Source organism: Myxine glutinosa, chromosome 9, assembly GCF_964187855.1.
Source record: "Myxine glutinosa chromosome 9, kmMyxGlut1.1, whole genome shotgun sequence".
Taxonomy (NCBI): domain Eukaryota; kingdom Metazoa; phylum Chordata; class Myxini; order Myxiniformes; family Myxinidae; genus Myxine; species Myxine glutinosa.
The window spans coordinates 26891133-26915673 of NC_136269.1; the positions used below are offsets into that span (position 1 = coordinate 26891133).

Sequence of the window (24541 nt, forward strand, 5' to 3'; positions counted from 1 at the left end):
TGAAATTCCAAAATCATCATTGTCATCTCTTAACAGCAAATATATCGTGCCATATTTTTTAACAGCAAATATTTTTTTGAAAAAAATTCTGGAGCGTTTGAAGTAGTGGCCTGTTGCCTTATACACCACCCAAGTTCAATTTTTGGTCTGAATGAAAAAACTATAATTTTCTCATTGGTTTGGATTAATTTGAAGCAACTTTTACTTCATTTTTTTTTTCTGTCCGAGAGCGTTTCTGTGTTTCAGGGTCGGATAGGCAGACAGGCAGCATTAGCCTTATGCAGTGCATTCAGAAAGTATTCAGACCCCTTCACTTTTTTCACATTTTGTTATATTGCAGCCTCATGCTGAAATCGTTTAAATTCATTTTTTCCCTCATCAATCTACACTCAATACCCCATAATGACAAAGAGAAAACAGGCTTTTAGAAAGTTTTCCAAATTTATTAAAAAGAAAAAACTGAAATATCACATTGACATAAGTATTCAGACCCTTAACTCAGTACTTAGTTGAAGCACCTTTGGCAGCGATTACAGCCTCGAGTCTCCTTGGGTATGACGTGACAAGCTTTGCACACCTGGATTTGGGAATTTTCTGCCATTCTTTTCTGCAGATCCTCTCAAGCTCTGTCAGGTTGGATGGGGACTGTCGGTGGACAGCCATATTCAGGTTTCTCCAGAGATGTTCGATTGGGTTCAAGTCACGGCTGTGGCTGGGCCACTCAAGGACCTTCACAGAGTTCTCCCTAAGCCACTCCTGCATTGTCTTGGCTGTGTGCGTAGGGTCATTGTCCTGTTGGAAGGTGAACCTTCGGTCCAGTCTGAGGTCCTGAGTGCTCTGTTTCAGGTTTTCATGAAGGATATCTCTGGACTTTGCTCCGTTCATTGTTCCCTCAACCCTGACCAGTCCCCCAGTCCCTGCTGCTGAAAAACACCCCCACAGCATTATGCTGCCACCACCATGCTTCACCGTTGGGATGGTATTGGGCAGGTGATGAGCGGTGCCTGGTTTCCTCCAGACATGACGCTTAGAATTGAGGCCAAACAGTTCAATCTTGGTTTCATCAGACCACAGAATCTTGTTTCTCGCAGTCTGAGAGTCCTTCAGGTGCTTTTTTACAAAGGCCAAGCGGGCTTTCATGTGTCTTTCACTGAGGAGAGGCTTCGGTCTGGCCACACTGCCATAAAGCCCAGATCGGTGGTGTTGCAGTGATGGTTGTCCTTCTGGAAGTTTCTCCCATCTCCACACAGGATCTCTGGAGCTCAGCCAGAGTGACCATCGGGTTCTTGGTCACCTCTCTTACCAAGGCCCTTCTCCCCCGATTGCTCAGTTTGGCCGGGCGGCCAGCTCTAGAAAGAGTCCTGGTTGTTCCAACCTTCTTCCATTTAAGAATTATGGAGGCCATTGTGCTCTTGGGAACCTGCAATGCAGCAGAATTTTTTTTGTAGGCTTCCCCAGATCTGTGCCTCGACACAATCCTGTCTCTGAGCTCTGCAGGCAGTTCCTTCGACCTCATGGCTTGGTTTTTGCTCTGATATGCATTGTCAGCTGTGAGACCTTATATAGACAGGTGTGTGCCTTTCCAAATCATGTCCAATCAATTGAATTTACCACAGGTGGACTCCAAGCAAGGTGTAGAAACATCACAAAGATGATCAAGAGAAATGGGAGGCACCTGAGCTAAATTTTAAGTGTCATAGCAAAGGGTCTGAACACTTAAGTCAATGTGATATTTCAGTTTTTTCTTTTTAATAAATTTGCAAAACTTTCTAAAATCCTGTTTTCTCTTTGTCATTATGGGGCATGGAGTGTAGATTGATGAGGGAAAAAATGAATATAAACGATTTCAGCATGAGGCTGCAACATAACAAAATGTGAATAAAGTGAAGGGGTCTGAATACTTTCTGAATGCACTGTATATACTATATATATATATAGAGGGTGGTCCAGAAACCTTGGGCACATTTTGAAGAACGATACCTGCATTGAACAACTAAGTTTATTATTGTTCTTTGGTGCAAAACAAAACATGATTACTCATAAATGGATGTGACCACTTCTACACGCACAGGCATCACGTGATGCGCAACAGGGTGAGGTGCATCATGTGATATGGATCGGGGTGAGCTTCGCTCACTGTGCTGCATGCGTTTGGCTTTGCATTAGTTCAGTTCATTGTGAATTAGACGCCCTAGTATGACGGAGGATATCGTGAGACAGAAAATTTGCGCTGTACGCTTGTATTCTGTGTCTGGAAATTCGGCTGAAGTTCACAGACAACTTGTCAAAGAATGAGGCGCCGACGCAATTGACAGAAGAACATCGGCAGAATAAACAAGCAGTTTGATGAAACCGGCGGCATTCTTCCAAAACAGTCACCAGGTAGGCCTCGTACTGTTCGAACTAAGGAAAGCAGAGCGGTCATTCAACAACAACTCGACAGTAACACACCATTATCAACTCGTCGTTTATCAAACGTCACCAACATAAGCCGATCATCGATTTGAAGAATACTAAAAGACCTTAATGTGAAACCATACATACCCAGATTAATTCACCAACTATCTGAGGATGATTTTGACATGCCCGTTGAGGCATGTGAGACATTGCTTGGGTTAATGGATATGGTCAATGATTTGCAGAACAGGATCTTGTGGTCAGATGAATCCAAGTTTACTTTATCTGGTTCTGTGAATCATCATAACAGCGTGATATGGGCAGGAGAGAACCCACGATTTACTGTTGAGCACAACGTCCAGTATCAAGCCTGTGTGTCCGTCTGGGCATGCATTTCTTCTGGAGGCATTGTTGGACCAATATTTTTCAAAGAAAATGGGAATGCTACAATTTACCTTCTAATGTTGGAACAGCATGTATTTCCACTCGATGATGGCCAAATATGGTTCATGCATGATGGTGCGCTTGCTCATTATGCTGCCAGTGTATGCCAGGCCCTTAATTTGAACTTTACGGACAAATTGATTGGCCGTCGTGGTCCGGTTAAATGGCCGTCGCGGTCTTGTGATTTAACACCCTGTGATTTCTTCCTTTGGGGTTTCCTCAAACACAAAGTGTATGTGAGGAATCCTATGACCCTTAGAGACTTGAAACAATTCATCTGTAATGAGACTGCTGCCTTAATGACTGAACCATACAGAACTGTGTGTCAGAGTGTTTCGTCGCGGCTACAGCTGTGCATAGACAATGAAGGAAAGCAGTTTGAACATTTGAACTGATCTGTTTCATGTATATTAGACTGATGGAGTATACATGTTTTGTGGTTCATGCATGATGAACACAAACACACACACACACACACACACACACACACACACACCAACACACACACCAACACACACACACACACACACACACACACACACACACACACACACACAGACAAACAGAAGTGATTTAAAAACCCGTCTCCTGCTGTGCAGGGGATGGGCTAATGATTAATCAGTCATTGTACCTGTATACAGTCACGTGAAAAAGTAAGTACACCCCATGTAAAGTTTTGACTTTTTCAACATATTTCAACATACAGCTATTTGATCTTCATTTCAACAATATTGATAGATAAAGGTGATATAATATAACAAATATCATGAAACATTTACATTTTGTAGTCCATTGTATAATTTAAATAAACATAAATGCAAATTTCGCATGTGATAAAAGTAAGTACACCCTTGGCTCTAATAGGTGGTATTGCCCCCTTTGGCAGAAACACCCTCAAGTAGGCGTTTCTTATAACTGTCTACCAGTCTCTGACATTGACTGGGAGAAATTTTTGCCCACTCCTCCTTGCAGAATTCTTTCAGCTGTGCAATGTTTGAGGGGTTTCTTGCATGCACAGGTCGTTTTAAATCCCCCCACAACATCTCGATGGGATTTAGATCCGGGCTTTGACTTGGCCATTCCAGAACCCTCCATTTCTTTCTTTTCAGCCATTTCTCGGTGGATTTACTGCTATGTTTTGGGTCATTGTCATGTTGCAAGGTCCACCTTCGGTTGAGCTTCAACTTTCCGACAGGTGGCCTTACATTATCCTCAAGCACTCTCTGGTACAATGAAGAATTCATAGTGGATTCTATGATGGTGAGCTGCCCAGGCCCTGATGCAGCAAAGCTGCCCCAAACCATAATATTTCCACCACCAATCTTTACAGTTGGTATCAGGTTCTTGTGGTCAAATGCTGTCTTTGGTTTTCGCCAAACATGTCTTCTGGTACTGTGGCCAAATAACTCTACCTTTGACTCATCTGTCCAGAGCACATTGTTCCAGAAGTGCTGGTCTTTGCCGAGGTGTTCATTGGCAAACTTTAGTCTTGCCCTGATGTTCTTTCTGGACAGCAAAGGTTTCCTCCTGGCACACCTCCCATGTTGATCAAATTTATGCAGCCTCTTTCTAATGGTAGACTCATGCACTTTGATATCAACAGTGGCAAGAGCGACCTGTAGGTCCCGTGATGACATTCTGGGGTTCTTAGAGACTTCTTTCAGCATCTTGCGGTCTGCTCTCGAGCTGAATTTGCTGGGGCGGCCTGGCCTGAACAAGTTGGCAGTTGTTTGGAATCTTCTCCACTTGTCGATGATCTTCTGGAGAGTCGAATGATTGATTTCAAATTGTTTGGAGATATTTTTAAATCCCTTCCCAGACTCGTAGGCATCTATAACCTTCTTTCTGAAGGCCTCAGAGAGCTCTTTTGAACTCGGCATGGTGACGCCGCACACTTCAACAACAAAGAGCAAACCAAACTAAATGTCTGAGGTTTAAATAAGACAGATTCCTCCAAGATCCTCTAACGATGTTCTAATCATTTGCACCTGAGCTGGTGCACCTGATTCGAATTTTAGGTATTTGAAGTAGTGATAAATGTGGGGGTGTACTTACTTTTTCCACATGAGAAATTTGCATTTATGTTTATTTAAATTATACAATGGACTAGAAAATGTAAATGTTTCGTGATATTTGTTATATTATATCACATTTATCTATCAATATTGTTGAAATGAAGATCAAATAGCTGTATGTTGAAATATGTTGAAAAAGTCAAAACTTTACATGGGGTGTACTTACTTTTTCACGTGATTGTATGCTCCATCATTTTCCTGAGTCGGTGTTGCCACATACCATGTTATGTTATGGGAGAGCCGATGGGAAGGGGGAGGGTGGAGGTGCAAGAAACTTAGTTGGGGTAAAGTGACTTTCAGGCCATCCTGTATATAGAATGTGGAGGTGAGGGGTAAAAATAATTCATCTTTTTGTACATACCCCATCAGTACTCCTTCTCTTGGCAGTGCTATATCTTCCACATGTATGTGGGGGTGCGGGCTGGGGGTGGCATTGGAGATGAGATTGAAGACCCTGCTGGAGATGAATATGAGCTTTATCGGATGATCTTTGACATCACCTTCTTCTTCTTCGTCATTGTTATCTTGTTGGCAATTATTCAGGGTAAGGTTGTCATTGACTGGTTATAAAAAGTACACAACACACAAACATTCTGCCACAACCATGCATGCATGAACAGTCCACATTTTCATCACAATGATATTGCGTCACCACAGTGTTGGCACCCATGCATGTTGGCACCAGTGTGCACCAAAGAAGCAATGGTAAGTTTGGGCATTAGAAAGAGCATTGGCTGTGGGCAGGTTACCAGTAAACCACACACCTTCACTCACCTTTTACAATAAACTGCAATCCTGGGGGATTAACACAGTAGTTGTTGCTCAACATGGATGACACTGGGCAACAAACAAAACAACTTTTCGTCTGCTACTGAGGGACATGCAGGTGTTCTTGGCTAAAGCTGGGCCGCTGATTTCAAATCTGGAGTCAGAATTTAGCCAGCGTATCAGGTTTTCAAAACATGTATTAATGATACCTGGCGTGCGATATTAGATACTTTCTTATTGTAGATCGCCACATTGTACATCGAACATCAGTGCTGAGTAATTACTTTCACATCATATTTAGATAACAATGATTGATCTCCGTGTATAATGTGTCGTATACAAACCAAGAACATAAACAAGTTGCAGAAAAAGAAGTTAATAAAACATTAGAACATGGTAATCTTAGGAAGGGTGTAAACTTAAGAGGGAAATCTGCCCCATTGTGTGTTATTCAGAAACAACACTTCAAGTTTACACTCTTCCTTGCAATATAGTCGGTGTAGGCCTCACTGGTCAGACTTGTTCAGAAGTGTGTGAGACACCTGCTCTTGCGCTTGTGTGTGGAATTGGTCTCCCGTTGTAAGAATCAGCAGTAATGACCCATCATATTTGGGTTGAACCGGCCTTGATACCGAGTTTCCATGACCGAAATGTCTTGGTGGAACCTTAAGCCAAGCTCATCGCTTACCTGACCCAGATTAGGTGGGAAGACATCAAGATGAGAATGCAGGAAGTGCATTTTAAGAGACATTCTACAGCCCATTCGCTGATAGGCCTCCAGCATGTTGTCCACTAATTCAGCATACTGTTCAGCTCTATGGTGCCCAAGAAAGGTCTGCACAACCAACACAAATGCTCCCCATGCTGCAAACTCAAGTGGGTTCAGTTTATTTTTGAACTCGGGATCACACATCAGTTCTCGGACCTGGGGCCCAACAAAAATGCCTGCTTTGAGTTTTCTCTGCGCCAAACTTCTCTCTGAGATATTGGAAGCCATTACCGTCGTGTTCCAATGTCTTATGATCTGAGTAATTAATCACTTTTAGAAGGATTTCCATGCACTCGTACATCTCCTTAATGCCGACAGCATGAGCTACAGGAACAGAAGGTTTTTTGTTACCATTGTGAAACAAAACAGCTTTGAGACTCACTTTGCTGGAGTCTATGAAGACTCTCCATTCATCAGGCACATATTTGTTTCCTAGCACATGCATTAGGCCATTAACATCAGCACAGAAACAAACATTATTTTCTATCGTAAAAAACGCAGCTACGTTTGTGTGGCGATCACGGAAGTGGGAAATTTTGGTTCCTTCCTCGAGGAGATTCCATTGCTGTAGTATGGAGCCCAACACTTCAGCCTTCTCCTTTGACAATGACAGGTCTCTCACCAGATCGTTTAATTCTTCTTGATTTAGCAAATGTGGCTTCTTTTCTTCAGTGTTGGTTTGGCGGATGTGTCGGTTTGGGGGATGTATTGGTTTGGTGGATGCATTGATTTGGCGGATGTAATGGTTTGGCAGATGTAATGGTTTGGCGGATGTATTGATTTGGCTGATGTAATGGTTTGGCAGATCCATTCATTTGGTGGATGTAATGGTTTGGCAGATGTATTGGTATGGCGGAAGTGTTGGTTTGGCGGATATGTTGGTTTGGCGGATGTGTTGGTTTGGCGGATGTGTTGGTTTGGCTGATGTGTTGGTTTGGCGGATTTATTGGTTTTGCCGATGTAATGGTTTGGCAGATGTAATGGTTTGGCGGATGTATTGATTTGGCTGATGTAATGGTTTGGCAGATCCATTCATTTGGTGGATGTAATGGTTTGGCAGATGTATTGGTATGGCGGAAGTGTTGGTTTGGCGGATGTGTTGGTTTGGTGGATGTGCTGGTTTGGTGGATGTGCTAGTTTGGCGGGTGTGTTGGTTTGGTGGATGTGTTCGTTTGGCGGATGTGTTGGTTTGATGGATTTGTTGGTTTGGCGGATGTATTGGTTTGGCTGATGTGTTGGCTTGGCCGATGTGTTCGTTTGGCGGATGTATTGTTTTGGCGGATGTATTGGTTTGGCGGATGTGTTAGCTTGGCGGATGTGTTAGCTTGGCCGATGTGTTGGCTTGGCGGATGTGTTGGTTTGGCAGATGTGTTGGCTTGGCGGATGTGTTGGTTTGGCGGATATGTTGGTTTGGCGGATGTGTTGGTTTGGCGGATATGTTGGTTTGGCGGATGTGTTGGTTTGGCGGATGTGTTGGTTTGGCTGATGTGTTGGTTTGGCGGATTTATTGGTTTTTCCGATGTTTTGATTTGGCGGATGTGTTGCTTTGCCGGATGTGTTGATTTGCCGGATGTGTTGATTTGTCACATCTGTTGGTTTGCCGGATGTGTTGGTTTGGCGCCTGTGTTTGTTTGGCGCATGTGTTGGTTTGGCACATGTGTTGGCTTGGCACATGTGTTGGTTTGGCGGATGTGTTGGTTTGGCGGATATGTTGGTTTGGTGGATGTGTTGGATTCGCGAATGTGTTGTTGTGGCGGATGTGTTGGTTTGGCGGATGTGTTGCTTTGGTGGATGTGTTAGTTTGGTGGATGTGTTGGTTTGATGGATGTGTTGGTTTGGTGGATGTGTTGATTTGGTGGATGTGCTAGTTTGGCGGATGTGTTGGTTAGGGGGATGTGTTAGTTTGGCGGATGTGTTGGTTTGGAGGATGTGTTGGTTTGGAGGATGTGTTGGTTAGGGGGATGTGTTAGTTTGGCGGATGTGTTGGTTTGGAGGATGTGTTGGTTTGGAGGATGTGTTGGTTTGGTGGATGTGTTAGTTTGGCGCATGTGTTAGTTTGGAGGATGTGTTGGTTTGGGGAATGTGTTGGTTTCGCGGATGTGTTGGTTTGGCGGATGTGTTGGCTTGGCGGATGTGTTAATTTGGCGGATGTGTTGGTTTGGCGGATGTGTTGGTTTCAAGGATGTGTTAGTTTGGCGGATGTGTTGGTTTGGGGAATGTGTTGGTTTCGCGGATGTGTTGGTTTGGTGGATGTGTTGGTTTGGCGCATGTGTTAGTTTGGAGGATGTGTTGGTTTGGGGAATGTGTTGGTTTCGCGGATGTGTTGGTTTGGTGGATGTGTTGGTTTGGCGGATGTGTTAGTTTGGCGCATGTGTTGGTTTGGCGGATGTGTTGGTTTGGTGGATGTGTTAGTTTGGCGGATGTGTTGGTTTGGGGGATGTGTTATTTTGGCGGATGTGTAAGTTTGGAGGATGTGTTGGTTTGGCGGATGTGTTAGTTTGGCGCACGTGTTAGTTTGGAGGATGTGTTCGTTTGGCGCATGTGTTGGTTTGGCGGATGTGTTCGTTTGGAGGATGTGTTAGTTTGGCGGATTTGTTGGTTTGGAGGATGTGTTGGTTTGGTGGATGTGTTAGTTTGGCGGATGTGTTGGTTTGGTGGATGTGTTAGTTTGGCGGATGTGTTGGTGTGGCGGATGTGTTGGTTTGGCGGATGTGTTGGTTTGGCGGATGTGTTGGTTTGGCGGATGTGTTGGTTTGGCGGATGTGTTGGTTTGTCACGTGTTGGTTTGCCAGGATGTGTTGGTTTGGCGCCTGTGTTTGTTTGGTGCATGTTTTTTTTTTTGTTTTTTTTTTGGATACAAGATCGAGGCTCGTGAAAGAGCGAACATTAATCACAAATAAAGACAAACCGACACATAAAACATAGAACATCGGGAGCGGTAGACAAGATGGGGAGAGAGGGGGAAGGACACAAACACAACATTTGAGAGCAGGGACCGAGAGACATGGAGACATCGAGAGATCTGTGGGAGGGAGAGGGCTTTGGGGGGGGGCATGGGAAGGGGGGTGGGAGAGGTATAAAACATATGGACACTGCCAGGACTTCCAGGAAAGAAGTTGGAATTTCAAACAAGGTGGATCTGGGGTGAATTAGTGGGGGTAGAAAAGATCAAGGTTTTGGATGGGGGAAGATAAGAGATGGTGGTGAACAGCTGTTTTAAAGACCTGGAGGGAGGAGTGGGATTGAAGGGAGTGTGGGAGTTTGTTCCAGAGGTGGGAGAAAAGAGGAATGAAAGAGTGAAGGTGAGCAGAGAGCCGAGATTTCGGCAGTTTAACCATCAGAGGGTTGCTGGCAGATCTTGTGCGACCTGTAGGAATATTTGGGGGACAGAGCACAGAGAGAGCTGGGGGAGCAAGGCCGGAGAGGAGTCGGTAGAAGACAGAAAGACCACCTACCTGCCTGCGGTGAGTGAGTGAAAGGCCCTCAGAGATAGCTTCATCGCGGGAGATTCCAATGATTCTGAAAGCTTTGGTTTCAACAGCGTGAAGCCGAGCTCGGTGTGAGGCAGGAGCACCGGCCCATAGGGGAGAACAGTATTCCATTGAGCTGCGGATGAAAGCCTTGTATGTGGTGAGGAGCTCAGGTGTGCCTAGGAAGGACTTCGCACGACGGAGGATGCCCAGTCGGCGAATGGCTTTGGAGGCCAGCTTGGAAATGTGGTTTTCCCAAGGAAGATCATGGCAGATAGTGAGACCCAAAAGCTTGAGCGACAGAACTTCTTGGAGAGGATTGTTGAGAAAGTAGATGGGAGGGTTGTCCAGTCGATCTTTTCGGAGAGACATAGTAAGAGTGTGAGATTTGTCAGGATTGAAAGACATGTTCCACTTGTTTGACCAGTCCGTGATTTTGTCCAGGTCTTCAGTGATTGAGGAGGCTGCAGACTGCCGATCTGAGGGAAGAGACTCCACTCTCTGCTGAATGGAGCGGCAGAGAGTGGAGTCATCAGCAAAGAGATAGAGAGGATTTTCCAGAGAGTCGGAGAGATCATTGATAAAGACCAGAAAAAGCACAGGGCCCAGAACACTGCCTTGGGGAACTCCAGCCTGAACAGGAAGGGGAGATGAGAGAAATCCATTCAGGGCCACACGTTGACTACGACCAGAGAGGAAGTCCGCAAGCCATGCATGGACATTTCATTGGATACCATAGGCAGAGAGTTTGGTGAGCAGAGCTGGGTGCCAGACCGTATCGAAGGCATGTGAAATGTCAAGGAAGTCAGCTCTGATTTCCTGTTTGGCATTGAGGACCTCCATCCATTGTTGAGACAGCAGAAGCAGCATGTCCAGAGTAGAGTGACCTGGTCTGAAACCAAATTGATGATCAGGGATCAAGCCATTGGAGAAGAGGAAAGATTTCATATCCGAAGCAATGATGGATTCCATGACTCTGCTGATAATTGGGAGCAGGCTGATTGGTCTGTAGTTGCAAGGATCTGTTTTTGCACCTTTTTTGTGTAAAGCGGTAATGTTTGCTGATTTCCAGGATGCTGGCAGATGACCTTGAGCAAAAGATAGGGTGAAAAGAACAGAGAGAGGGTGAGATAGAGCGACAGAGCAGGATTTTAGGACCCGTGGGCTGATGCCGTCTGGTCCAGTTGCAGAATCAGAGTCGAGGTTAGACAAAAACTCCTCCACCTTGTCAGGAGAGAAGGACACAGAGTCCAGGAGCAGTTGGGTTCGACTGGGAAAGGTGGGAACAGAGAGAGATGGGTTTGGGACTAAAGATTTTGAGGCAAACACAGAGTTGAGGCATTCGGCTTTGTCATGTGCGATGTCAACTGTGTGGCCATTTGAGGTAAGGGAGGGGATGGAGGGGGAACAAACACCAGAAACGGATTTGACCAGACGCCACCAGGATTTGGAGGAAGGAGACAGGTTTGAGAGTTCATTCTTGAGTGTGGAGAGATAGTGCTTCCTGGCAATCCTGAGGGTAGACACACACTTGTTCCGAGCTTGGTGGAAGGAACTGAGATTGAAGGATTAGCCTTCCAAGAGGCAAAGGCAAGTTGTTTCAGGACAACTGCCTCACCACAAGATTCAGTGTACCATGGATGGGAGGAAGGGTAAGACAACTGAAGACGAGATGGGATAAATCTGTGCATGAGAGAGAGCAGTTTACTTTCGAAGAATTCCCAGGTAGAATTTATGTCAGAGGCAGTGGAGCTGGGAGACCAATCCAGACGATTGATGGCTGCTTGAAGACCGTCCCAGTCGGCCTGAGTGAAATGCCAGACTCGCCGACGCTGAGGAGGCTCTCTGAGAATGGCCAGAGAGATGTCCACTTTGACAAGCACATGATCAGAAGATGTTCAGTGTTGGTTCAGTTCAGTTGGTTCAGTGTTGCCTGGGCACATGTGTTTGTTTGGCGCATGTGTTGGCTTGTCACACGTGTTGGTTTGGTGGATGTGTTGGTTTTGCGGATATGTTGGTTTGGTGGATGTGTTGGCTTGGCGGATGTGTTGGTATGGCGGATGTGTTGGTTTGGCAGATGTGTTGGTTTGGTGGATGTGTTAGTTTGGCGCATGTGTTAGTTTGGAGGATGTGTTGGTTTGGGGAATGTGTTGGTTTCGTGGATGTGTTAGTTTGGCGGATGTGTTGGTTTGGCGGATGTGTTGGAGGAGTGGTTTAACCATTAAGGAAAGAATACAACGTCAAATATAGAACTCGATAAATATTTCAAACAACTAAAACTCGATAACGTCAGTATTTGTATGAGGGATGAATTAACAAAGTTGCCTAAAAATACAAAGAATATTATAATGAATTTACAAAATAATAATGGGAATGGATCTCATTCGACTTGTATTTATAATGGTGGGGGTAAATATTATTTTGATAGCTTTGGGCTTCCACCGCCTCTTGAAGTAAAATAATTCCTGCAGCTAGGTGTTTATCAAACATTTCAGGTCCAAGAAGTAAATTCTAAATGTTGTGGACAATTATGTTTATACGTATTGTTTCACCTCAACAATAATGAAAAGTTTTCTGATATTATTTTAAATCTTAAGTAAAATGACCTACGTTGGAAAAGACGGTTCTCTCTTTAAGGGATCTCAAGAGACGACTGTTGATTTATCAAATTATTATACAAAGGCAAAGGTCGAACGACAGAAATATGATATAACTAAAAATCTTAATATGAAAAATAGTTATAAATTAATCAATTATCCGAGTCCCTCAGATGACAATGACTTGGTGAGATAAAGTGATTTAACACGATATATATCCCGAGAGAAAACGGCACGTTATGACAAACAAGTAGAATTTACAGCCACAACACCCGGTTCTCCAGATCATACACCTTTTCGTTTTAAATTTAACGTACCACTTACAATTAAACTTTATAAAGAGGGGGATATTGTTAATATGGTAATTGATAGATGGGGGTATTGTTGGGCTAGCGGCTAGGGTGCCGGCTTAGGATCCTAGGATCCTGGGTTCGAATCCCGGTCGATCGCTGAATTAACGCCAGGGGGGTTGACTCAGCCTGCCATCCTTCCGAGGTCGGCTAATTGAGTACCAGTTCACTGGTAATTCCCTGCTTGTCGTAAAAGGCGGCAAAAAGGGTTGGCGTCAGGAAGGGCATCCGGCCGTAAAACATCGCTTCAAAAAGGGGACCAAAAAACAACAACAACCACGGTTCCCGAAAAAGGCCAACCCCTGCTTTGCGGGGAAAAATGGCCTCTAAAGGTGGTTATAGATGGGGGTATGATATGCCTGATCTGGGGTATAATTGGTTCTTTTCAATAAACTTCTAAGACCTACAAGATTTTACTTGGTCTCGTAAAGAAGACTATTACCCCCTTGGTGACCATAATGCGGTATGTGGAAACACAATTAGTAGCCAGCTAATACATGAGCTGGGAAGTAAAAAATTATATGATAGCATCGCGATGGTTTGTATGACAAAGAGTCAAGACAATCATATAACAATACAAAGTCAGGGAATACAAACAGATTTGGTGGTGGGAAGATGGAATGGTATTACCTATCATAGTATTAATCTCATGTATATTTCAAAAACATAAATAGTTATTTAATTTGAAATAATTTAATTTCAAATTAGTTTTACCAATTCTATGTATTCACTCCTCATCCCTTGCTGTCCTTACCACCTCTTCTATTGTTGCCTCTACTTCCTCCTCTTCCTTTGTTGACCTTGCTATCCTTGCCATGCTACCCACTCTGCTATCCTATCCACCTCTTCCTTTGTAAACCCTGGTGCACCCCTTGTTCTTCCCCCTCGTTCTGCTCTCTCGTACTGTACCGTACTCCTACCGTCTTCATACGTTATTGCCTCTTCCTCTACTGCCCCAAATGTATATGTTGTGTGCTCTAGCGGCGCACCCCTACCCCTTGTTCCCTCTTCTATTACTGTTGATTCCCTCCTTTCACTTGCTGTCACCTCTTCCTTTGTTAACTCTGTTAACCTTGCTTCCTCTGCTTTCCTTGCTTTACTTACCTCCTCCTTCATCTTCTCCAAGTCCTCCTTCATTTTCTCCAATTCCTCCTTCATCGTCTTCCATTCCTCCCTCTCCTTTTCCTCCTTCTCCTCCTTCTCCCTTTCCTCTTTCTCCCTTTCCTCCTTCGCCTTTTTCTCCTTTTCCTCCTTCTCCCTCTCTTCCTCGTCTCTTTTTACCCTTAGAGAATCTCCCCAGAGTACATTATACATATATTCATCTGGATTTTGAGCTACTCTTGTATTTATAATTATTTTTCTCACAATAGGGTCCCAATATGATTTGTTGATAGTTTCTAAAAGTCTTTTATATTTCATAACTCTGAGAAGTTCATTTTTATTTTATATTTTAAGCAGGTCTCTATTTGTAGGTTTTACAATATCTGTATATGGCCAATCCTTGATTACAAACTTTCCCTGTTTATGTTCCAATTCATAAGGAATTAAAATTTTTACCCCATTTTCTTGCAAGTATCCTTGAATACAAAAATTAAAATTCTCCTGAAGTAGTTTTCTTGCCATTTTAATGTAAAAAAATTATTATTTATCTTCAATTGGGTCAATAAACATTTTTACCGTGCCTATAACGCTATTATAACATAAAAATAACGGTTTGGGGATATTATTTTCATTCATTTCTGCATGAATTGCAATAGGATTACTTGAAATAGAACCAAGTTTCCCAATACGCGTAAATTGTTCTGATTTAAAATAACCGTGATAATCTAATTTATTAATTAACCACCCCTCATCCTCCTCTATTTCTGAATTAGTGAAAGAAACAATCTTTTTTTACCATATGTGCCATCTCAAAAATAAAGAGTATTATTACTGCATTTTATTTTGATGGTTGGCGTTTTAAATATTTGACAAAGCGAATTAAAACTTGATGGTGAAATGGGGGTTGGAACCGTTTGATACGTTTGAATATTTACGGGAATTATATTTTGAACAGATTCTATGTTAATCCCAAGCCACATGCTAGAATTATCGACCAACGACTTTACATCAACAATAAATTAAAAAGGTGTTTCCATTTTAAAAACGAGCTCTGCCTTACTTTTGATACATTTGAAAAATTGTTTTATGTGTAATCCAAGTCCAATGTGAAACATATCCGTATGGTTGTAATAATATTCCTCGAAACAATCGCGGGGTAATATAACTTTGATCAGTATGTTTTGCGTCGTATACATTTCAAGATGTAAACCTTCAGCAGTTATCATGAAACAAACGGTATTCATGTTATTATATAACAATTCAAACAGGGCTTTAAACTTGTTTGAATGTTTTGATCAAACATAAAAAAGCATTACTTATTTTAATAACATAATGTTTCTTTATACTAAAGATCAATTTTTTAAATAATTTATTCACCAAGTTTTGTCTTTTGTAACTCTTGTGAATAAAATGACCCCAAGATTTCTTCTCCATGTAAATCATATAATTTATAAGTCCGAGGTACATTATCCACTACCTCAACGATGTTAAAAAGTTCATTAGTCCATCTCTTTGTATAACCCTTCTCAAAATGGCTTTTCCATTTGTATATTCTTACAATATCACCAACTTTGAACTTTGGTTTTCTCAAATTAATCTCCTTTTCATATTCTAATTTTGTAACTGTTTGTGCTGGTTTTTCTTTAGTAGATGAATGTTGTAATCATCAACAATATCCTGAATTTCTGATACCCATTGTTGAGAACCGACTTGTGTGAATTTTTTATATAACCTCTCTTTCAAAGTGCGATTAAAACGCTCAATAACAACCGCTTTTCCTTCATTAAATGTACTGTATAATGTAATGTCACGCTCTTTAAGAAATTTCATAAATATGCTGTTGTAGAACTCCGTCCCCACGTCGGTCCATAGCTTCTTAGGTGTTCTCTTGCTTTTATTAAATATCTGTTGGAAGCCTAACATTAGGGTATTACCTCTCTTGTTTTTCAGGGGAACAACCCAGGCAAATCTACTCCTCAAACCAATAACGGTTAAAGCATACTTGTACCCTTTATCATTATTTAATTCAATTAAATCAGCAGACCAGATGTAATCTGCACCTTTAGAATAAACCTTCCTTCGTTTAAACTTTGTGATCATAGGTTTGTGTAACTCATTAGCTAAAATGACTCCTTCCTCGAGTTTAATATCACTCTTGGTGTTTAGTGGTTTTTTCGAAGGGTAATTCCAAGCCCTAATCTCAATTTAGTGCCTATCATCTTCTTCACGATAAACCTATCAACTTTCTCTCTCAACTTTGGATTTCGGATCAGAGACAAATTATACAGCATTTCTCTGTCAGCTTCATGTTTTTCGTCCAACGTGGTGGCATTCCCATAACCAATGTCATGCTTCATACACACTTCATCAACCCTGTTTTTAGGTTTAGACCAAGGTTTAGGATTGCCATCCTCATCTAATCTTTTATCTAAGTTTGTTCCAGGCCCACAGAAGGAATACCCCAGTAGATGTAGTTCCCTTGGAATCCCCGTTGTTGTAAACCTACTACCTGATATAAATTTTTGTATATCACCTCCACTTTTAGGTGAGATGAATCGACACTTTTTAGCGCCGCATATTACACATTCTCCCTTTTCATAAACTCTATTCTTTTTATTTATATCATACGATATATTTTTAGATTTGGTTTTCTTTTTGCACTTGATGCAATAACGCATTTTATTATTAGATTAATTTATTTTTTAATTATGTTCATGTTTCCATTAGAGCGACAATCAATTCCATTGTTTAAAATAAACCTTTTATCATCATAAGCTTACAGGGCTTTCTTGTTCACCTCCTCCGTATATAATTGATGCGCATAACTTCTTATAGTATTCATTTTTCTAAACTCCTCTTTCTTTAAAATTAAACAATTATAATAATGTCAAACTCTCTTTCTTCTTTGATAACACCTTTCTTTATTCCTTTTAACTTCTTATCACATCTTTCAATATTGTTATCATCAATGTATTTATAAGCTTGGTATGTATGTATTTATTTATATAGCCTGGTGTTGGCTTAGCGGTTAGGGTGCCGGCTTTGGATCCTAGGATCCTGGGTTCGAATCCCGGTCGATCGCTGAATTAACACCAGGGGGGTTGACTCAGCCTGCTCATCCTTCCGAGGTCGGCAAATTGAGTACCAGCTTGCTGGGATGAATGATCCCGGTGTGTACCCCGGTTTAGAATAGGTACACCGTATCCCTGCGCATCGTAAGAGCGTGACCAAGGGTTGGCGTCAGGAAGGGCATCCGGCCATAAAAAAGCATTGCCTCAAACAGGGAACCATGATCATCATGGGGCCCGCAAGGCTAACCCCCGCTCTAGCGGGGAAAATGGCCCTAAAACGATCATTCATTCATTCATTCATTCAATGTATTTATAAGCATAAGCCTTAGCTCTCAATCCAACATATTCAGTCATTACCTTTCCTCCTAATTCATCCTTAAACTTTCCAATAACCTTTTTATTCTTTGAGGAAAACAACTTATCGGTTTACTTATAATTACTCGTATCAAACAAGTCACTATCCTCAAGCATATCTGAATAAACATCTTCCGTCTTAATTTCTAAAATGAAACTATCCATATCCATATAAAGTAGAGAAACATTATCTTGATATTTCTTCTTCAAGTTAATGTAAAGGTAATCATACATTCGTAATTTTGATAAATCAAGAACCGTCGTTCCTATATAAATAGGTTTATCCATTTTAATACTCTCTTTTTGCAAATGAATAGCAACAAAGTTCTCTGAAAACACCACTTCTCTTTGAAAACTAGGTTTTTAATTAATTTTGCTGCTTGCTCTAAAGATGTAGTAAGTCTTATGTTTTCTCTATTCCTAAGATTTTCCATCGTCTTTCCAAATACAGAATTATTCATCAATTTATAAAAGTCTTTCTCAAAATCGGTTTTTGCTTCGCTTCTCCTTTGAGTATTAAAATCAATATACTCCTTCATCCAATGACTTTGGTTAAACTGTATAACTCTATGGACTTTCTTTACTATTAATCTTGCCAATACATATTGCTTCAAGTTCCTTTGGTGTAAAACATAATTTTCTTTATCATATAATGTAGTAAGTAATTTTTCTGTTGGTTTACCTTTTATATTAAATGTTCGTTGATAATCACTTAGCCATTCTTCTTTCGGACATTCTTTGTTAGGGGCATATGGTAGGTTGTCGTGTTTATTATGGAGTTCTTCAGGATATTTCAAATCAACCTCAAAATAATATCCAACTTCCGAATCGTCCAATTCTTTTTGCGACTATGTAACGATGTTTTGTAAAGCCTTTTCATAATCTTTCTCTTCAACCCATTTGAGTCCTCCATAAGGTAGAGCTTGAGACATAGCCCATCCATACAAATTATTAGCATCGTAATACATCAGGTAAGAATTATCTTTCGTATCATCATAATTAGGAAGATACTTATTGTTAGCTTTAGCATATCTCTTCGAAAATACTTTTGATATTCCTCCTCTTTTAGCCTCTTCCATCATCAAAAGCATATCTTCATCACTGATTAAATCCAACTTCTATTTCATCATTTTTAACATGGCACTCCAAGCCAATCCAGGAGCGGTGTAATAGTGGACGGGATCTAACCCATATGATTGTTTATTATGACAAACTGTTCTAAAGGTTTCAAAGACGTCGGCTACTAGTAAGACGTCGGTTTTAAGATACAAATCATGATACTCTCCAAGGTTCTTTATGTTAAACGTTTTCCAAATATTTTGTGCTTGAGTATATTCTTTATCAGTTATATGGCATTTATTTAACTTAACTTGTTATAGAAACATTCTTTAGGGGGAAGTTGTGTTTCTTTAAATCTCTCAAATGAATCCATGTAATCATACAGGTATATTCCCTTTTGTGATAAGAGTTCAATTTCTTTTTTATCTGATATATACTCTGAAAGACACGGAAAGTTTTTAATATTTGATGCTAAGGTAGATAATGGACTTGCCATAAATTTAAATGAGTCAAGAAACCTGATGTGAGTCGTATCATATATATCTTTGTCGTTTTTATAGTCATATCCTATTTTTGTGCGGATTGTTTTTGTGAATGAAATGTAGCCTTGATCTGTGGTAGGAATTGCCGAAATACTCCCATACGTTTTTGCCAGTTCCTTAATAAATAGATGCATGTCATAATGAGCGTTGTTGTGAAAAAGACCAGAATGAAATTGGGGGTTTTATAATTAAGATTACATTCATTATGAGCCGGGCCTCTATATTTACCGGTGAGATGACAATGGTCTCTAACCTTTGGTCCCCCAGTATCTTCCTTCCCATTAATTTTCTTCCCACAGATATGACAGATACAATTTGGTTGCTTAAATTCTGTTTCTTCTTCTTTTGTTAGGGGGTTCATCGGTTTATTGGTTAATCTCATTATCTTTCTTAAGTGTACACAGTCCTTTTCTAATCGTTTTATAAACTCAGAAGCCATATCTTCTCCTCTATAAAGTTATTGTTTGTTGTATTTGTCGCCAACGGATGATTTGATATAATAACAGAAACCACAAGGAGTATCTTTTTGATATTTATTCGTGGATGTTTCGTTTGGTTTTGAAGAAGCGTCATTTATCTTTTCAAGAATACATTCAAAGTCAGCATATATCACGAGCGGATGTTTTATAGTTTTATCAAAATCTTTGAATGTTATGTTTGAACCTTCTTCAGGTGTAGTAATTCTGACGGCTTTATGTTTACCACAGAATTCTAAGTGTTTGTCTCACGCTTCTTGGCTCCTGTGGGTGAGGGAGTGGCATCGCAAACAGGGGTATATTTTACCCTGATGTTTGCTTGCTTGTGAAGAAATTAATCTTGAAATTTTTTTGATATAAGCGTAATGTGAATTTTCTCCTGAATTATAATATAAAAGGTTAATATGAGTTTCATCATTTTTATAATTATCAGAAATGTACAAATTCTGAACGTTGTTTTTATCCGTTAGACCATCAACATTAATAGATAGATTATTCATTTTCTCAAATTTGGAAATATCTTTCATGGACATTGAAAATGGTAAACCAGTAACATTTAACTCATTTTCATATTTCTCATAATATGATACCCTTTCGGGATGAACTTCAATAGGATGTAAGTGTGCAAGAACAGACCATAGAAAACATTTATGATCTTTGTTTTGAATATTAATAATCGCCTTTTTAAGCTTTACATTTTTCGGTAATTCAATATAAGAAGAAGCTTTTAGGGGGTTTGATTTTAGAACATGTATATCGATGAAAAGTATTCTACGAATAGTAAATCCACTACCCACAAGCGAATGATCTACCTGTTCTTCTTGTTCTATAAGTTTATCACAAACATCCGTTAATAAAAATCCCTGGAGTGATGTCATAAAGTTAGGTTTTGTTCTCATATAACGTTTTATAATAAGATCCCCTATTTCAGTATTCGATTTTTTCAATTCCATTTTTACTCCCATATAAAATTTAAGGGGTTTAATCTCAGCCAACGTATTCTTTACATTGCTTTCAATGGTGGGTTTGACTGCTTCAACCGCCTCAGCTATTGATTTTGGTTCTGGGGGTGGAAAATGAAAAATCCTTATTTTAATATGACCCCTAAATGCTCCATCACAGTCCTTAATCGTGTACCCCAACAACTTTATGTGTTTTTTTGATTTAAGATGAGTAGGAAAGCTCCTCTTCAAGACAGTCTTATCACAAACGTGACAATATTTTGTTTCTCGTTCGGGCAGAGCTACCATATGTAAAAGTTTGAGTGTGTGTTTGCGTGATTTAAGATGTCTTTTACGTGCACTTTTATAATCACGTTTACAAACATCACAATACCATGTTTTTGGTTTTTCTTGTTCAAGTGGAGCCATCATCTGTGAAAATTTGGCTTTGTGTTTGTTGGATTGAAGGTGTTGTTTATAATTGTTTGTTTGTTGGATTGAAGGTGTTGTTTATAATTGTTTTTATAATCGTGATCACAAACATTACAATATGTTGTGACCCGCTTTTTATATGTCCTCATATTGTTCATTTTATATAAGAGAAAGTTTTTAAAACTAAAAATCAATTTTTTTTCCACAACGTAAAATGAATAAAATTAAAATGTTGGTGTAAATGTCCACCCCAATGTCTTAAATAAGTTATGACAAATCTTATCATGAAATTGTTAACGCTCAATTGTTTTTAAACTAGTAAAATCTCCAAGATTACATTTATGATTGTGTTGATGCAATAACTGAAATAATAAATATTGTATATTCAGAAAAAAAAATCTATCTAGTGCTTCAACCTTATCTCTACCATGTTTTTCATAGTACAGTATAGGTTTAATAATGTTTTAAAATCGGTAATTAATGCTTGTTCTAAATGAGAAATATCATCCAATTTCTTCTTGGTTAATGTTGCATATATTAGATTAATATTACCATAATGTTTAGTATATTTTAATTATTTTAGAAACATGGTGATATGAGTTTTCGTGATATTGGAATATTTTATAACCTCATCTTCATGGTCGATCAAAAGGTTATATGCTTTAAACTTTTCATTCAGATCGTTATAAACCTTTTCTGGTATTTTACAATGTTGTTTACCTTGATATTGAGTGATACATTTTTGAAAATGAGAAACTCTTTTGTAAATATATTTCCCTATTATATTTACTCTCTTATAATCATTATAAGTCATATTATTGTTAAAACTTAATTGTTGGTTATTACACCGCAAACACGTTTTAATATTTGTGTTAGTTCTTTCAAAATCAGATAAGTTTTGATTTTTACAAAATGTACAAGTAATATTAGCGATAGGCTTAATTTTATATAAAACGGGTATATTCCATAATTTTGACCTTATTATTTCTCTAGCAATATCTAAAAACTCATTTATAATAGATACTTTCTTTTTAAAGATTGGATTATGCATATTCATCGGTGATAATGGTTTAGATAAAATTGATTTATATTCATGTATAAATAATCCTGTCCTTACAACGTAGAACATTTTATCCTGATTAATATTCTGGAATGTTTATTCAATATTTGCAATATTTGTTTTAATATCAACTGATGTTTCATTATAAGTTACAATTAAATCTTTTATCCTAATTAATTTTCCATGAAGTACATCAAATTCCATGTTAAATTTATTAATTATTTCATTATCAATGTTAATAATATCTATTTTTTCATTTAAGTTATTCATTTGTATTATAATTATAATCCTGTTAAATAAAAAATTCAATATTTTTATTTTTATAATTATTTTTGTGAAAATCTGATATTTTGGAAATTTTGGGAAATTTTAGAAAATTCGAGAAATACGTGAAAATGTGAAAATTAAATAATTAATTGGTCACTTCTGGTTTGTGGTGAGTCCCTTCCCGTTTTGGGTTGAGGCAGTTTCGGTTTGGGGGCAAGGGGGATGTGGGGAATATGGGGAATGGGGGGAATGTGATCTGAGCTGGGGCTGTCCTAGAACTCTCCTTTTACATCTACTTACGTGAGACAATATTGTCAGAACTACATGATGCTCACCCTGGGATGGTCACTATGAAAACTAAAGCCAGAGCTCACGTATGGTGGCCAAAGTTAGATGATGACATAGAAACCTGCGTACATCATTGTCACACGTCAGGATAATGCTAAGTCACCGCCGGAAGCACTACTTGAAATGTGGTCATGGCCAGTTAAACCTTGGTCGAGGTTGCACATTGATCATGCTGGACCTTTCTTCGGTAAGTTGTTCCTTGTTATCGTTGATGCCCACTCAAAGTGGATTGAGGCTGTTTTTGTACCCTCTTCAGGCACTGTCATTACAATTGAAGCCCAACGCAGTATGTTCACCATTCATGGTATTCCTGATTGCATTGTATCAGACAACGGCTCATCTTATGTGTCTCCCCTGTGTGTGACCCACTCCCCTGTGTGCGACCCACTCCCCTGTGTGCGACCCACTCCCTTGTGTGCGAACCACTCCCCTGTGTGTGACCCACTCCCCTGTCTGTGTGTGACCCACTCCCCTGTGTGTGATCCACTCCCCTGTGTGTGATCCACTCCCATGTGTGTGACCCACTGCCCTGTGTGTGACCCACTGCCCTGTGTGTGACCTACTGCCCTGTGTGTGATCCACTCCCCTGTGTGTGATCCACACCCCCTCTCCAGTGTGTAAAATCCTCTCCCTGGTGTGTAATCCTTTCCCCTGTGTGTGATCCACTTCCCGGTGTGTGATCCACTCCCCGGTGTGTGAGATTTCACTCCCCTGTGTGTGATTGTTATGGATTTGTCACTTCCGTCTTTATGGTTGTCATCCACTTGAAGCATTTTTAGTTTCATGTACTATTATTGTTACAGTTTGAGTGTGAAATGGAGATAACTGTCTTCAAAGGTAAAAAAATAATGCCTCAGAAGGAAAACGAGATGGGTGAGAGAGAAAACGGAAGAAGAAGAAGTAGAGGCGGGTGAGCGGATCGAGTGAGATCGGGAAAGGAAGGGCTATCTGCTTGCTTCGAGGTGTCGAGCGGACGCTGGTGGACCTTGGTCACGAGCGAATATTGGTTTCCCCGGGAAAGGGATTCCTGTGACAGTGTCATTATTGCTGTGGCAAATAAACCTGCGTGACGGGTTTTGCTTTTGGTTCCGAAAGTGAATCATTGCTGGAGAGCAGGTACGCCTCCATTACGGGCCCGTCCGCCATTTCACCTCGCATCAGCCATTCGCCTGGTTCTCGTGTGTGTCGTGGATTTCGCTTGGGAACTCGCGGTTCTTCGCGGTTCTCCGCTTGGGAGCCGCTGATCATTCATGTCAGCATCATTGTCTGGTGAACCGAAGGTGTGAATTCCCAGTTGCCTTTTGGGTGAACTTTTACCGGACCGACGTCGGCCCAACACCTCACCAAGCGGCTCTTCTGCAGCGTCGACTGTTAGCCGTTCTGGGTTCAGGTCTCAGTACGACCTTTTTGTTGTGATCGCGGGAGCCAAGGGGATCGACTTTGGCCTGGTATCGTGACACAGTGACTTTGGGGGATGTTACAGATTGCTCACGTGGGAATACCGTGAGTTATTGATTCAGGAAATTGGTGGTACCATCATAGAAATTATATGGTGTTTGCTGTGCAAGTGAGGTTTTCTTGTACGTGCGTTACTTGTTATTATTGTGTGGTTTTAATACAATATTTGGTTTTTGTAACAATTGATTGGTGTGGTTTCACCATTGGTCATTGGCACAGATAATAGCACATCCTTCTGCCGTGACTCCTTTCGGGGCTCGGAGGTACACCATGGCCGGGGTTTGGGGAGGAGCACGTAACAGTGATCCACTCCCCCTCTCCCCTGTCTGTGATCCACTCCCCCTCTCCCCTGTCTGTGATCCTCTTACCCTCTCCCCTGTGTGTGTGATCCTCTTCCCCTCTCCCCTTTGTGTGTGATCCTCTTCCCCTCTCCCCTGTGTGTTATCCTCTTCCCCACTCCCCTTTGTGTGATCCCCTCCCCAGTGTGTGATCCTCTCCTCGTGTGTGATCCTCTCGCCGGTGCAGTGAGCGTGATGTGGGAGGGATGGGGGCGGGGAGGGAG

General features: G+C 40.7%; 1 protein-coding gene across 1 annotated transcript in view; it reads left to right on the top strand.

Moving 5' to 3' along the window:
• The window catches only part of LOC137435793 (ryanodine receptor 2-like), a 633328-nt gene that overhangs the window by 575471 nt on the left and 33316 nt on the right, over positions 1 to 24541 (top strand). Inside the window, exon 97 of the mRNA XM_078785085.1 lies at positions 5304 to 5460. Coding sequence (XP_078641211.1) covers positions 5304 to 5460 — 157 coding nt within the window. The remainder of the gene's footprint in view (positions 1 to 5303; positions 5461 to 24541) is intronic.